The 16,134-nt window shown below is 49.6% G+C and overlaps 1 protein-coding gene across 1 annotated transcript; it reads left to right on the forward strand.

Annotated features, from left to right (window-relative positions):
* The first annotated feature begins 509 nt into the window (after positions 1-509).
* Positions 510-16,132, forward strand: LOC125133328 (chymotrypsin-like elastase family member 2A). The gene is made up of 8 exons (XM_047791437.1): positions 510-549; positions 1,076-1,164; positions 3,838-3,935; positions 5,341-5,469; positions 8,875-9,011; positions 11,428-11,573; positions 12,629-12,781; positions 16,029-16,132. Exons 1-8 carry the CDS (start codon positions 510-512, stop codon positions 16,044-16,046), a joined length of 810 nt encoding a protein of 269 aa, XP_047647393.1. The 3' UTR covers positions 16,047-16,132.
* The last annotated feature ends 2 nt before the right edge of the window (positions 16,133-16,134 follow it).

Here is a 16,134-nt window from a genome sequence, read left to right on the forward strand (position 1 = left end):
CAGGCTGTCCTGGGCCTTATAGGATGTTTAGCAGCATCTCTAGTCTCTACCTACTAGATGCCAGTAGTACCCCATCCCCAGCCACGACCACCATGATCACCAATAATGTCTCCAGACACTGCCCATGTCCCCTTGGTGCCCAACACCAGTCTCATTGAGAACCGCTGGCTTAGAATGCTGTTTGTTCAGCATGTCAACCTAATCTTTTCTATGAAAACACAACTCCAAGGACCAACAATCAGCATTTCTCTTCCTACCCCAACATATAATCTCTCTAAAGAAGATAGGACCCATGTCTCAATATCCGCCTTTGGCATCTTTTGCAAAGGATTTCCAACATAGCAGGTGGAGGAAATGGAAAAAAAATATTTGGACACAGGCCCTTTTTCCACTGGGCTTTGAGAAAATCCCCATCTTGCATATTCCTGGTATATCTCTGGCCGATAAGCCCACTCATAAAATCAGGGCCTTAGTCAAGGCTGCACATATAGGACTCCAACAGACACACCATGATCAGGGCCCTACTGCTGTCTACACTGGTGGCTGGAGGTAAGCCCTGTCACCCAGAGGCACTTTTTCAGACCCCTGGTGGAACTGGAGACAGGCCCTCCCTGCACCCTTGGACTCAGTTTTGTGGTTATTAAGAAAGCTGAGAGTTTCTGTCATGGCTCAGCGGTTAATGAACCTGACTAGGATCCATGAAATGAGGGTTCGATCCCTGGCCTCGCTCAGTGGGTTAAGGATCCGGCCTTGCTGTGAGCTGTGATATAGGTCACAGACGCTCCTCAGATCCTGAACTGCTGCAGCTGTGGTGTAGGCCAGCAGCTGTAGCTCTGATTCGACCCCTAGCCTGGGAACCTCCATATGCCACAGGTGTGGCCCTAAAAAGAAAAGAAAAAAAAAAAGAAAGCTGGAGTGGCGTTCCAAAGAAATGGAGTAAAGGGCAGGGCTCTACGACCTCTTGGGACCCTTCCAGAACAGGGATTCTCTATCTGGGGCTTGGGAATTCAGCAAGTATAGGTTATGATTTTAAGGTCATTGCTTCCTGGGCTCACAACGCTTTCTCTTTTTACAGCTCTCAGCTGTGGGCTCCCTGCTAACCTGCCCCAACTGCCCAGGGTGGTTGGAGGTGAAGATGCGAGGCCCAACAGCTGGCCCTGGCAGGTGAGTCCCCATCACTCCACTTCCTGCCTCCCTGCCCTGACCTACCTCACATCACCCCTCTGCCCTCCACCACGCGGTCTGTTGCACAGGCAAAGATGAGGATTGGGGCAAGATGGGAAATTTCACCAATAGAAAATATATTTCTGGGCCCTCCGTCAACCTTAGGGGTGGAGGCAGAGGTGCCATTTCCAGCCTCAATAAGGAGCTGTCCCACCCAACGACCCATACACACAAATTCACAAACACATTCTTACCCCGTGAACAACAGATGATTGCTTACAAATGTATTGTTATCCTATGAACCATTCATCACCACCTATGTACATATTCCTCGCTTTAGGAACCAATCAGTGCTTTTATGCAAATTAATTCTTAACTACAGACAAATAGATGTTACTAATGAAAGCAAATGTTTCCTTACCTTGAAATAATCTTAGTGATATGGAGAATAAAAATGCTGGGTGGGAAGTTCCCATCGTGGCGCAGCAGAAACGAATCCAACTAGGAACCATATGGTTTGCAGGTTTGATTCCTGGCCTTGCAGTGGGTTAGGGATCCAGCATTGCCGTGAGCTGTGGTGTAGGTTGCAGACATGGCTCAAATTCTGTGTTGATGTGGCTGTGGTGTAGGCCAGCAGCTATAGCTCTAATTCAACCTCTATATGCCACAGGGGCAGCCCTAAAGAGAAAAAAAAAAAAATGCTGGGTGGGGCAAAGACACAAATTACTAGGACCTGTTAGTGCACTAGTAAGACTCCCAGAGGAAATAAGTGAGGCTTATAGAGACATAAATAAATATAGTAAAATCTCTCTTATCTGAGGTGATTGAGACTGAGTAATTGAAAGTTTGGTTATAGAGAAGTTATTAGAAACCACACATACATTTGTAAGTTTTGTTTTGTGTTTTTTGTTTGTTTGTTTGTTTGTTTGTTTTGCTTTTAAGGGCCACACTCACGGCACATGGAAGTTCCCAGGATAGGGGTCGAATTGGAGCTGCAGCTGCCAGCCTACACCATAGCCACAGCAATACAGGATCCAAGCCAAGTCTGCAACCACAGTGGAATCCTTAACCCACTGAGCGAGGCCAGGGATTGAACTTGCAACCTCATGGTTCCTAGTTAGATTCATTTCTGCTGTGCACAACAGGAACTCCCTTGTTAAGCATTTTAATTTTTTTTTTTTTTTGTCGTTTTGTCTTTTCTAGGGCCGCACCCACGGCATATGGAGGTTCCCAGGCTAGGGGTCTAATCAGAGCTGTAGACGCCGGCCTACACCACAGCCACAGCAATGCCAGATCCCAGCCACGTCTGCGACCTACACCACAGCTCATGGCAACGTTGGATCCTTAACCCACTGAGCAAGGCCAGGGATCGAACCCGGAACCTCATGGTTCCTAGTCGGATTCATTAACCACTGCACCACGACGGGAACTCCCAGCATTTTAATTTAAACCTTACAAATACACATTTGTTCACCAATCTGTCTTGTATAAACCACCTCCCATAATATATCATCTGTAATTCCATTTTTTAAATGTAGAGCAGTGGAAACACTCAGGAGCAATCTGAAGGAGCCCTTCCAGATTTTTGTAAATTTTTGTCTCGATTTTTCGGTTTTCTCGTTGATTCCACCGTGATTTTTTAAAAGTCCTGGTTATCCCATTTCTTTCAAGCATTTGATTTTGTTTCCAATTATATCACAACTCTCTTTCTGAACCCCTATGTCATTGGGTACATGTTTAATCAGTTTACAGGATTACAAACTAAGCACAACAGGCATAAACAGGTTTGGGAGAAAAAAAAGTTTGAATGGGGTTGAGTTGACAACATCAGGGGTATAGCCGGGCGTGTTTGGGGCGCCCTCGGAGGGGAGGGTAACACCCATTCCCTCAATTAAGAGAGCTTCAGCCGTGCATGGTGATTGCTAGTTCAGAACGTCTATATCTGGCAAATGTCCTTTCGTCGGTTCTTTTACTTTTCTTACACTCCCACTCTTATCTTTTTTCTGGGAAGTTGGAAGAGAAGCCCTAAACCTCCCCCATCAGCAGAGGTCACCCTTTTGCTGAGAACCAACCAGTGGTGCCTACTGAAATATTCCCTCACCCTCTCAGGACATTGCCTGTACAAATGCACCCTTGCCTTGGGAACTTTTTATTTTATTTTATTTTGGTCTTTTAGGGCCACACCCATGGCATTAGGAGGTTCCCAGGCTAGGGGTCGAATTGGGGCCGTAGCCACTGGCCTACACAACGGCCACGGAAAAATTGACAGAACATTATAAACCAACTATAATAGAAAAAAATAAAATCTTTTTTAAAAAAAATTTTAGGAGTTCCCCATTAAAACCAACTAGTATCCATGAGGACTTGGGTTTGATCCCTGGCCTCTCTCAGTGGATTAAGGATCCAGCATTGCCACAAGCCACAGCATAGGCCGCAGATACAGCTTGGATCTAGCATTGCTGTGGCTGTGGTATAGGCTGGCAGCTGCAGCACCGATTCAATCCCTAGCCTGGGGCCATATGCTGCAGGTACGGTCCAAAAAAGGAAAAAAAAAAATTAAAATGCTATTTATCCTGATTACTGAGTTTCTTGGCTCGGCTCCCAGGGCTGGGATGCTGCAGAGCAGAGGGGCCGGGCCCTTTCAGTGACTGGAGCACCTGCGCTTCTTCCCAGGTCTCCCTGCAGTACGACTCCAGTGGCCAGTGGCGTCACACCTGCGGAGGGACTCTGGTGGACCAGAGCTGGGTCCTGACAGCTGCCCACTGCATCAGGTAAGTGCTATTCCCCAGTCTCCCAGCCCGCTCACCCCACTGGCCAGCACTCATCTCTGATGGCCTGAACCACCCTGTATAAAGGAGCCTGGCACCCAACCACTTCCTCAGCCAAGAAACAAGCTTTTGTCAATCTGTATTCAGTCCGTTGGTCAGTTGATGGACCCATACGTGACATGGAAGGAGTGTCCTCGGCAGGGTGTGTGTGTGGGGGGGGGGCTGTAGGGAAGGAGGAGGCCCACTTCCTGCCCTCTTGGGGGAACTAGATGTGGCCTCTGGATCTGGAACTGGGATCCCCCAGGTTACTTGAATGATTTCTCCAAGCCTCAATACCATCACCTGCGAAGAAGCAGAGAACAGAATTTAGTGTGGATTCCATGAGATTTCACATGAAAGGGGCTGGCACATAGTAAGTGCTCAATAAAAATGAACCATCAGTGTTATAAAGGCCCGCAAGGGAAAGGAAAGGCCCTGTGACATTCACTGTTCACCTCTCCCCTTTCCCCCCTACGACCTCTGCTTATCTCAGAGAAGCTGGAGTTTCCTCCGGGTCCCTCTGCCAGGAGTGGTCTCTTCTCGCCACCTGCTGCACAAGTTCCACGAGCTGGTGGAGAAAACAGCAGAGACTAGGGAGTCAGGAATCCTCGTTCTAGCTCCGCAGTGTCACTAACTAGTTCTAAGTGACAGTTACTGGACCCGTTACTCCTCCCTGAGCCTCAGGTACCCCATCTAAGAATGAAAGCTGAGGGGTTAAACTTCAAAAATGCCCTTGAGGAGTTCCCGTCGTGGCGCAGTGGTTAACGAATCCGACTAGGAACCATGAGGTTGCGGGTTCGGTCCCTGCCCTTGCTCAGTGGGTTAACGATCCGGCGTTGCCGTGAGCTGTGGTGTAGGTCGCAGACGTGGCTCGGATCCCGCGTTGCTGTGGCTCTGGTGTAGGCCAGTGGCTACAGCTCCGATTTGACCCCTAGCCTGGGAACCTCCATATGCTGCGGAAGCGGCCCAAAGAAATAGCAAAAAGACAAAAAAAAAAAAATGCCCTTGAGCGCAAATGACTGCTGTTTTCTTTGTATCCACCTCACTCCCCCCAGAGTAACAGAGAGTTGACATTATTATAATTTTTATTGTATATTATAGTTTATAGTTGGTATAATATAGTTATAATTACTATTTGGTGGTAGTCATTATGTTATGTTACAACTAACCGATTGTCCCGAGAGAAGAAAAATTCCCAATCGCCCGCTCTTGGCTTTCTGAGCAGGAGCTGACCTGGGCCCATCCCAGCATGGTCGGAAACCAGGCCTCCAGGGGGCGTATCACCTGGGGTGTCCCTGCTCGGAGGGACCCAGAGAGAGTACAGGACTGCCCAGAGCTGACCTCCCCCACTCGATCCCATTTCTCCCAGCTCCTCCAGGACCTACCGCGTGGTGCTGGGCCGGCACAGCCTCTCCACCAATGAACCCGGTTCACTGGCCGTCAAGGTCTCCAAGCTCGTGGTGCACAAGAACTGGAACTCCAACCAGCTCTCCAACGGGTACCGTGCACTTGGGGTGGTTGGCAGGGGTGCAGACGGGGGTGGGGTGTCTCACAGAAGGTGGTGGATGCATCCCCCCTAGCCTGTGCTCTTTCCAGGCCGGGGGGAGGGGGAGTTCTGATCCCTTCCAAGTAGTACTGGCCCCAAAGATGCCTGGGCTGGGATGTGACTGGGGCAGGGAAAGGCAGAGACTCAGAGTGACCTGGGTCTCCTGTCAGTTAAGCCTGCAGGTTCCCTGTGCACACCAGGCACTCGCTGTGCATGTATTTATTCCATGCCATGCCCTGGGGACACAGGGAGGGGTCTGCAAGCCCTATGACTATGCCTGGATTAGGACACATCCCTCCTGCCTTCCCCCACCCTGTGCCCCCTCCCAACAAGGCCTCTGAAGCCCAGCAAAGCCTCCCTGACACCCTGCAGGGACAGTCTGGGGTAAGATACACGGGAAGCTGACCAGGGGCTCAGAGCTCTGCAGAGCCCCCAGTGGCTCTTCCCCGCCCTGCAGGGAAATGGCCACTCTGCTCCCCCCGCCCCTTAGAGGAACACATCCCATTCTCCGTTCACCCTCAGCCTTTGGTGACCACCCGACATATCCCATGTGCCATGCTGGGTGCTGGATGCACAGGTCACCCTGCCAACTCTCAGGGGACCCATGGACAGAAGTGTGGCTGGGAGGCAGCGCCTGGGCACAGGGGTGGTTAGGCATCGAGCTTCTGGAGCCTGATGGCTTAGACATGAATAATGACCCTAGGGCCCTATGGGAGTTCCTTAGCTTTTGAGTGCCTCAGTTTTCCCTTTGGCAACAGGCTAGGGTTGTTGGGAGGATGAAATGAGATACTGTAGGTGTTCCCACTGTGGCTCAGTGGAAACAAACCCAATTAGTATCCATGAGGACGTGGGTTCGATCCCTGGCCTCTCTCAGTGGGTTAAGGATCCAGAACTGCCGTGAGCTGTGGTGTGCTGTAGGTCACAGATGAAGCTCAGATCCAGAGTTGCTGTGGCTGTGGCGCAGGCCAGCAGCTATAGCTCCAGTTTGACCCCTAGCTTGGGAACTTCTGTATGCCGCAGTGTGGCCTCCCCCCCCAAAAAAAAAGAAAAGAAAAGAAAAAAAAAACCACAATCATGCCAACTAACACTTAGGGCTTCCATTGTGCCAGGCACTATACTAGATGTTTCCTGAGTGTTATATTTATTCCTCATGACAGCCCCAGGCAGGAAGTACTATGGTTATCCTCATTTCACAGATGAGAAACCATGACCTAGAGAAGTTAGGGAACTTGGCTGAAGTTGCAGATTCAGAAAGTAGCATTAGATCAGGCGTAAGTTACACAGCAGAGGCCTGATCTGAGCACACCTTCAATGTACTTTCATCATCACTGTCGTCATCTCCCCACTGGGGACAGAAGGTTATCTTCCCTTTTCCTGCCTCCCCATCACCTTCCCAGAACCCAGGGGAGAGGTCATCCTCTCCCACCCGAAAGAGCAGGTCTCAGCTCAGAAGGGCCTCTAGTGAGAAGAATCAGCCACCACTTCAAACTTGCATAATTTATCCACATGCACAGCCTCTTCTGCAGCCCAAGATGCCACTCTTACATGGCTGCCCAGAGAGCTCACTCTGCCGAATCTTCGAGAAGGTTTGACCTCACAGCCCTGGGGAGAGCAAGAGGAGGCCCAGTGGCCAAGATGCTCCACCATCCTTCATCCAGGCAGCCTGCTGTGGTCCAGTGCTGATGATGGCTCACGAAGGATCCTGGGGTCCATGAGTTGGTCTCTGCCCCCAATGGGACTTAACAACTGGAAGAAACACAGACAGACAAGACACTGGAAAGCCACAAAATGACACAGGATGTGTCCAGGAAAGCCCTAGGAAACAGGGAGGAAATAGGCGGGCAGAGAGTGGAGAGGGGGCTTTTCAAGTCAGGAGAGCAGCCAGGACAGGGACTGGTCCCAGGATGGCCAGGTGGTGCTGAGCAGTGCCCGGAGCAGTCCAGTGGGGATGGAAGAGAAGAGAAACTATTGGAGAGATGGCTGGCAAGGCGTGTTAGAACTGAGGCCGTCAGCCCTAAGAGGCTTTACTGTCTGTCCTATCAATGGTGTCACTCTCCTGGCTGTTGCCGCACAACAAATCACTCAGAAACGTAATGACTTCAGACCGCAACAATCATTTATCATAATTGCTTTCACAGTCTGACTGGGCTTAGCGGGGCAGTTCTCACTCAGGGTCTCTCTTGAGGCCAGTGGTAGCTGGGCTGCATTATCTCAAAGGCTTCCTCCCTCACCTGGGGGTGGGGGAGTGGTCGAGGCCGGCCATCCCCTGGGACCATTGTCCCAACCACACACACGTGGCCTCTCCAAGTGGCCTGGGCTTATTCACAGCCCAAGGGTTAGGTTCCAAGAACAGGAATCCTGAAGGACCAGACAGAAGCTGCATCTCTTCCATGACTTTGTCTCAGAAGTCACGTGGTGTCACTTCCTCCGCATCACAGGCTCCCCCCTCCACCAGGGGAAAAGACTCCCCCTCTCAAAGGACAGAGGATTGACATCACATCGCAGCAAGGGCCCATGGGATGGGATCTCTCATTACAGCCCTTGTGGGAGACAGACTCTGCCAAATCACTAAAGGTTTCCTGACAAGAGCACGAGATTAGAGGATAAATCTAGCGGCAGAGCTCAGGGCAGAAGAGAGGTAAAGAGTACGGGCAATACAGGCAAAAAGGCCTTTCAGCCTGAACATCTGCCATTTTCTAAAACAAACATGGGAAGTATATGGCCAGGACAGGTGTCACCAAGTAACTATGGACTTATTTCCTTGCTGACCCTGGACAGAGCCTCAGAATCCTTGTCAACACAGCCCACCAGGCATCTCCGAATAAATCAGAGAGGACACTGCCAGACAGATCTACTTGCCCTCCGTGTTCTAAACAGTGCCCTGAGGAGTTCCCGTTGTGGCCCAGTGGGTTAAAGACCCAACATTGTCTCCCTGAGGCCATGGATTCAATCCCTGGCACCAGGTTAAGGATCGGGTGTTGCCCCAAGTTGCAACGCAGGTCACCAGTATGGCTCAGATCTGGCATGGCTGTGGCTATGGTATAGGCCCCAGCTGCAGCTCTGATTCGATCTCTGGCCTGGGAACTTTCATATGCCACACCTGCAACCCTCAAAAAAATAAATAAGTAAAAATTACACATTCCCCTGAAAGGGCTTAGGGAGACTTAGGGCTCCAAGCTCCACCAGGGACACGATGCAATCCTGGGGTTTAACCACAGCTGCTCTCCAATCCCTCATAGCCCCAACCAAAGGAAGATGCACCCCCTTCAGTGGTCCCAGCTGGGGCTAGACTGAGAAATAAAACAGGGACAAGACCAATTATCCCTCTCTTTATGCTCTGCCTCTTTACCAACCCAGGAACGACATTGCCCTGCTCAAACTGGCCAGCCCCGTCTCCCTGACCAACAAGATCCAGCTGGGCTGCCTGCCCGCCGCTGGCACCATTCTACCCAACAACTACATCTGCTACGTCACGGGCTGGGGAAGGCTGCAGAGTAAGTGGGTGCTGGGAGCCCCAATCTCCCAAGGGGGCGGGGAAGGGAGGCGATGTCACCCCTGTCCAGTCAGGGTCTCTCTCCCCATTGGAGTCTGGAAGAAATGGTTGCTGCCTTGGAGAAGCAGAATAGCGTAGATGGATAAGAACTCAGATTGCCTGGGTTCAAATCCCAGCTCCTCCACTTGTTAGCTGTGTGACCATGGGCACATCACCTAACCTCTGCATACTGAAGTTTCTTCATGTGCAAAACAGGGATAATAATAGCACCTGCATCACAGGGTTCTCGATAATCCTTTATGAGCACTTAGAGCAGTGCCTGGCACATAGTAGGTGCTGTGTGTTAGTTGTTGTCACTGTCACTATGACAGAATGATGGTTATAGACACTACATGACATCTGGTACAGAAGCTCTATATGACCCAAGGCCAGAGTCCAAAATAGCATTCACTCCGTGACCTCAGGATTCTGGAACTCCACAAAGGTCCCTGAGGCTCTCCTCAGATTCCTGCTCCCCGTCTCAAAATCCACCTGTCCCACATGCCACCTGACTTTGCTGCTCAGAACCTGGCTACATGCAGGTCTCCTTTGACATCAGCCCTAAGGGTCAAAAATCCAATAACAGTAGGCCAATAGGAAGGAACAGAGGAACTGCCCTTCCCCTTATAAAATCACCGGAGGTTTGGAAACTTCTAGAAAGGCTCATGCAGATAGGTGGTTGGGGTTTTTTTTCATAATGCCATAAAATTATAAGTCTAAGTGATACATTTTTTACAGAGGTACATCGACACACATACACTCAAATTAATATCACCCTCTGCAAAAACAAGGACACATGGAGTTCCCATTGTGGCTCAGAGGTTAAGAACCCAACATAGTGTCCATGAGGATGCAGGTTTGATCCCTGGCCTCACTCAGTGGGTTAAGGATCCAGCATTGCTGTGGCTATGGTGCAGGCCTACAGCTGCAGCTCCAGTTTGACCTCCAGCCCCAGGAACTTCCATATGCCACAGGTGCAACCATAAAAATAAAAAAACATTTATAAAAAAATTTTTTAAAACAAGGACACGTGACATTTCAGCAGAAGTGAGAAGTGAGAGATGTATCTTATGCTTATTGAGATACAAGCACAGCCACTGATTCATTTACCAGAAAACACCCAGGCAAAAAGTATTTCATCAGTGGCAGCGAGAGCCAGGGAAGGGTCAAATGGTCACTAGCTGTGTGATACATTTGGCGAAGATTAGAAGGCATGATGAAAAGAGATGTGAAAATGCCTATACTGGAGTTCCTATCATGGTTCAGTGGTTAATGAATCTGACTAGGAACCATGAGGTTGCGGGTTCGATCCCTGGCCTCACTCAGTGGGTTAAGGATCTGGCGTTGCTGTGAGCTGTGGTGTGGGTCACAGATGAAGCTTCGATCTGGCATTGCTGTGGCTCTGGCGTAGGCCAGCCGCTACAGCTCTGATTAGACCCCTAGCCTGGGAATCTACATATGCCAGAGGTGTGGTCCTGGAAAAGACAAAAAAAGAAAATGCCTGTACACTTGCAAAATATAATACAAGTTAGAGTTAATTAATTAGAGTGGTCTTGGCTAAGCTGCTTAATATCTCTTGGCTTCTATGCCCCATCTGTCAAAATAGGAATAAAATATTTACTGTGAAGATAGCACAGCATTTTGAAAAGCCTAATAAAATGCAAGTGAAGGATTATACTACTACTACTAATCCTTGCCATTAGTAGCAGTGGTGATAGTAATGAAAATGATGCTGGCAGTGTCATTGGAAGCCACTAGAAAAGCTCTACTTTCAACACATTCAAATATTTTCCCAACCTGAAGCTCTGAATGCCAGCAGGCTCGCTGTCATATCCAAGGTAAGTAATAGAAACCCAGGGAACCAGCTCAGCAAAAAAGGGAGTTTGTTATAAGGATTCAAGAGGCTCAGCCAAAGGCAGAGACACAGCCAGCATTTAGAAACAAGGAGAGAATCAGGGGCTGGAAGACTGTTAGAAACTCAGGAAACCCTCTCTCAAAATTCCTCGGCAGACTTACTTCATCCTTCTTCTCTCCCGCAAAGAAATCGCCAGCCACTACCAGCAGCTCCCACATTTACAGCCTCTCTAGCTGGGCTGTCGTAGTCCCAACCTCAAATTCCCAGAAGGAGCTCATTGGCTTAACTGGGGTCAGGTGTTCACCCCTGAACCAATCAGCAGTGGCCAGGACATTACCCAATCAACTGTGAGGACACAGTAGAGCCAAACATGGCTGCTCCCACTGCAACCCTAAGGTGGGGGCGGGAAGTAAGAGGAACCGGAAGGAAAGGGGCTGGGTGGAGAAGCCAGTAGGCAGCCGCTGCTCCCTCTTTCTCAGGAGTCCCTTTGTCCCTGTAACGCCTTCTTTCTGGTCTCATGCAGCCAATGGGGCTTCTCCTGACATCCTGCAGCAGGGCCAGCTGCTGGTTGTGGACTATGCCACGTGCTCCAAGCCTGGTTGGTGGGGCAGCACTGTGAAGACCAACATGATCTGTGCAGGTGGCGATGGCATCATCTCCAGCTGCAATGTAAGTGCAGGAAGGCAGGTGCCCCCCCCTCCCCCGCCCACCACACACACACACACACAACACCACCAACAATAACAACAACAACAATAACAACAACAAGGGTGGCTGAGGGTGAGGAGACTCTCCCAGTTGCCTAGAATCCATCCTCCTTGCCTGTGGGCAGAAGCACTGGGAGACAGCTTCACACATGTGAGACCCTGACCTTTGTCCTTGCAGTCTCCAGAAAAGATGTTTTGAGATTCTCCATGCATTAGTGTCCATGCCCTCACCACTGGGAAGTCCCTCCTTGAGGCTCATCAAGGTCTCTCATTACTGTCATCTCTCTTATTCTTTCCTCTGTGTAGGAAGGGAGCCAAGGGATCATATTTGCTGGGTTAGGACCTTTCTAAGGTGACTTCAAGTTTATCTGTTGAATTAATCCCATCCATGGCCCTGTGTATCCCTTCATGGTCACTGCCACAGATCCTTTCTGGAGACAGTGGCTGAATCAAAAGAAGCTGCTATGTGGTAGACTTTGCAGCCAAGTGAGGACAGAGCAGGAAGGAGCTTCATATATCCTTCAGGTCACATTGGGCCCCTACACTCTCTGCCCATGCAGAGCGGCCCCCAGGAAACTCAGTTAATAGGAGGCAATGGCCAGGGTAGGTGAATGCCTGGCATTCTAACTCTGGGATACGTCCCAGCTCCTTCATGTACTGCCTGTACAACCTCAGGCAAGTCACAATCTCTGAGGGCTTCTGTTTTCCTCTTTGATGAAATGAAGATACTCATAATACTTACCTCAGAGGTCCTTGTGAAAATTAAGCTAGAGAAGGCCTATAAAGTGCTTAGCTCCATTCCAGGCACACAGGAAGAATAAATGCTGGCTCCTGGTGGTATTATGGTGCCATCTTGAGCTGTGACCACAAGGGCTGGCCTCAGAGAACGTGGCGACCTGCCATGGAACCATATAAATGCACTGCAAACATGGGGCTCTGTGGGCAGTCCCTTCCCTCCTCTTGCCCCCCCTCCCCAAGCTCCCAGGCCCCTCCTGACAGAACTCTGGCCTTCCCCAGGGGGACTCCGGTGGGCCTCTGAACTGCCAGGGGGCTAATGGCCAGTGGCAAGTGCACGGCATAGTCAGCTTCGGGTCCTCCCTTGGTTGCAACTACTACCACAAGCCCTCTGTCTTCACACGGGTCTCCAACTACATCGACTGGATCAAATCGGTAAGAACCAGAGAAATCCTCATCCCCACAGCCTGCCCTGACCTTGGCCCCATGAGAGCCATGCCCACTTAAGTTCTGAGAACTCCCTCCCTGCTCTTGAGAGCGAGGGGGGAGCTGCCTGGAGGAGGCTGCTGACCTGGGCAACCCCTGAAGGGCCCCCCTCCATGGGCCTCTGCAATTTCTGGCCTTGTCCAGAAGGATTGAGGCTACTCCTGCAGCGTCTAGAGCAAACTCCCAGGATTCATGGGGTATTTTATTTTTGCTTATCTATGAGTAAACCCAGACCCCCTGTGCAATGCTGTGTTCATCTGCAAAGCCCCAAACCTGGTTGTTTGAGACCCCGTCAAGCCTTAATGATTGGGAAATTTGTCCTTCAAATGGTCCCCTGGCTATTCTGTAGGGTGACCCATCATCTCGGTTTGCCCTGGGCTGGGAGGTTTCCTGGGATGCAGGACTCTGTGTTTCAGACAGGGACAGGCCAGGGACATGAGACTGAATTGGTCCCATCGTGACCGTGAATGTGTCCCCAGAGAGCTGTGTTCTGTGAGTTCAAAACTAGTGCCTCTTAAACTTCCACACCAGCTCAATTCCTATTTCTTTAAAAACGATGACTAAAATCCTTTTTTTTTTTTTTGTCTTTTTAGGGCCGCCCCCACGGCACATGGAGGTTCCCAGGCTAGGGGTCGAATCAGAGCTGCAACCACCAGCCTACACCACAGACACAGCCACATCAGATCCAAGCCATGTCTGCGACCTACACCGCAGCTTACAGCAACACCAGATCTTTAACCCATTGAGTGAGGCCAGGGATCAAACCTGCATCCTCATGGATGCTAGTCAAATTCATTTCTGCTAAGCCACGACGGGAACTCCTAAATATCCATTTATAATTTTTTTAAAAAAAGGAAAAAATTTATTTTTAAAAAAATGGCACTGGAAAAAGAAAAAAAAAAAAAGACACAGTCCTGGGAACAGCCATGGATACAATTAGCAGTAAGTGGAAGCAGCCCGAACAGGGAGAGTCATTACAAGAAGGACAGGCCCAAGGGGGACCCTGGGGGAAGAGGGAGAAGGCATCAAGCTTGGTGATGGATGCTGGGGGTGGGGAACACTGTGCTGATTGGGGGTACTTTTTTACCCACCTCCTCGAATGGCCATCACCTTGGTTTGCTCTTCGGTAAAATGGGACTTGACCTCAACCAGGACTTGTCCACTTTAGGAGCCAGAGCAATTGGGAGTTGTGGTATTTGTGACAGAGCCCCCAAAGAAGGGAAAGCTGGCCTCTGACTTCATTATTTTAATTTACAGAAAACTGTTTCATTAAGTCAAGCCCACATTCCATTATAAAATCAAATATGACACCACAGCCGTGAGCATGTGGTCCCAGGAGGAAAAAGACACTGTCAAAATAAGCAGGTGGCTGCCTCCAAGCTGTCCCATTAGTTTGTGCTGGCTCCTTGCTCATTTATCTGTCTGCTGGCATTTCTATGCCAACAAGTAATCACAGGCTCTTCCAGAAAAGTTTGTTGGAGACAAATGTAAAACAAAGAAGAGAGTGGCCATCAATTTACAAGGTTTTTTCGGTGCTGGGAGGGAAGCTATGATCCCAGTTTGGCAGAGGAAAACCCAAGTCCAGCTTTGGAAGTGCCACCAGCATTTCAAAGGAGCCTGGCCAACGATGGATTGGATGGAAAGATGCTTAGGGCCTTTTCCCAGCCAAATCCGAGATCTTTTCCAGCACCAGCTGCTCCATGAGTCACCATGCAGCTGGTCCTGGCAGAACCTTGGGGGACCCCGAGCAGGGGCCAGGAGCAATTGTCCTGTCTTTTGGTCCCAGCGTCAGCTGTTCCCAGCCACAGACACAGGGACAACAGAGCAGGCTTCAACCGAAAGCCTGGTCAGATGTCAGAGAGGATCAATGGGGAAAGCAAGCCTTGCAAGGCAGCTGGGCAGAGGTCCCGTGTTCCCGGAACAGCAGCCAAGGCAGGCACATGTGCCCTTGACAGGTTCCAGGAACAGCAGAGCCCAGCAGCCAGCTGTCCTCTAATGGAGGCCATCCTGGCAACTGCAGAGGAGCCAGTGGAACCTTGCACTGGTCCCAGCCCAGGGGCACACCGTGCAGCTCGGAGTATCACACAGGTGCTGCAGAGCACCTGCCCAGACAAACCCAGACAGGTGACGAGCCAAGGTCAGGAAGTTGCCAACCAAAGGCAAGAGCTGGGGGGCGGCGACAGGAGATGGGTGGCCAAGGACGTTGATCCTTTCAACAGATGTTTGCTGAATGACAGTGACACATGAATCTTTAGCATTCACCAGCCTGATTTTTATTTTTATTTTAAAAAGTAATACATACAGTTGGTAAAAAAAAAAAAAAAGAAAAAAAAAGTAGACAGAACAATGAATAAACTCTCCCCCAACCCCGTCTTACATCCCCCAATTCTACCCCCAGAGATAATCACTGTCAATGGCTTGGTGTATGGCCTTCTGGATTTATTTATGTGCATCTATGTAAGTACATATAAACACACCATAACCAAAAATAGGATTTGATTCTTCATACTGTTCTGCAATCTAGTCTTCTCACTTAACACCCTCTCGCGTTTTACATGTGAGCCTATATATCCAAGTCGTTCCTTTGAACAGCTAAATAATAGTCCGTAGTATGGATATAATTGATGACGCTTTCATCTGTTTCCCATTTTCTACTCTCACATAGCTGCAATGAACATACATACATCTGAACATACATCCTTGCACACCGATCAAAGTATTTATGCTACAGAGATCCAGCGGCATCACTGATCATGGAATTGACATGTTAGAATGTTTAGTGGATATTAACAGTCTCTGAAAACAGGTTACACCATGCCCCCCAAGAGCATAACGGTGCCTTGCAAACAGCAGCAGTTGTTAACGATTTCGGGGTTTTCAAACCTTTTGAAAAACAAATGAAATCTGCAAACATGCCCATCCATACATTTGGCACATAGAATTTTTAAGAGTTTTCAGGCTTCCCCACTACCCTGAAGCCTAAACTACACTCCAGGCTAAGACCTCTCTCTACAGGAAGCCCCAACAAGTCAGTGAAAAGCTGTGACAACATCTTTTCTTCAGAGCATCATTAGAGCCCCTGGGGGAAGCTGCTTCACCGCAGGCCACCTGACTTACACCAGCAGCATGGAGCCGGGAACTTGTAAGCAAGGCTCTGTCGGGTTAACCTGATTATTTTCTTGTGTGTGTCCCGCAGGTGATTGCAAATAACTAATCGCCAGAAGTCCCGGGGACTGATTCAGACTTGGAAAGGTCACAGGAGGAAAATAATAATCACAATAAAATGACAACCACATGAAACA

The sequence above is a fragment of the Phacochoerus africanus genome, chromosome 8 (assembly GCF_016906955.1).
Source record: "Phacochoerus africanus isolate WHEZ1 chromosome 8, ROS_Pafr_v1, whole genome shotgun sequence".
Taxonomy (NCBI): domain Eukaryota; kingdom Metazoa; phylum Chordata; class Mammalia; order Artiodactyla; family Suidae; genus Phacochoerus; species Phacochoerus africanus.

What these genes read in the sequence shown, in the direction of transcription:
- LOC125133328 (XM_047791437.1), top strand. Translation starts at nt 510, where the DNA reads ATGATCAGGGCCCTACTGCTGTCTACACTGGTGGCTGGAG. An exon ending in ACAGCTGCCCACTGCATCAG is followed by an intron (nt 3,936 to 5,340) that starts GTAAGTGCTATT and finishes CATTTCTCCCAG; the next exon opens with CTCCTCCAGGACCTACCGCG. An exon ending in GCATCATCTCCAGCTGCAAT is followed by an intron (nt 11,574 to 12,628) that starts GTAAGTGCAGGA and finishes GGCCTTCCCCAG; the next exon opens with GGGGACTCCGGTGGGCCTCT.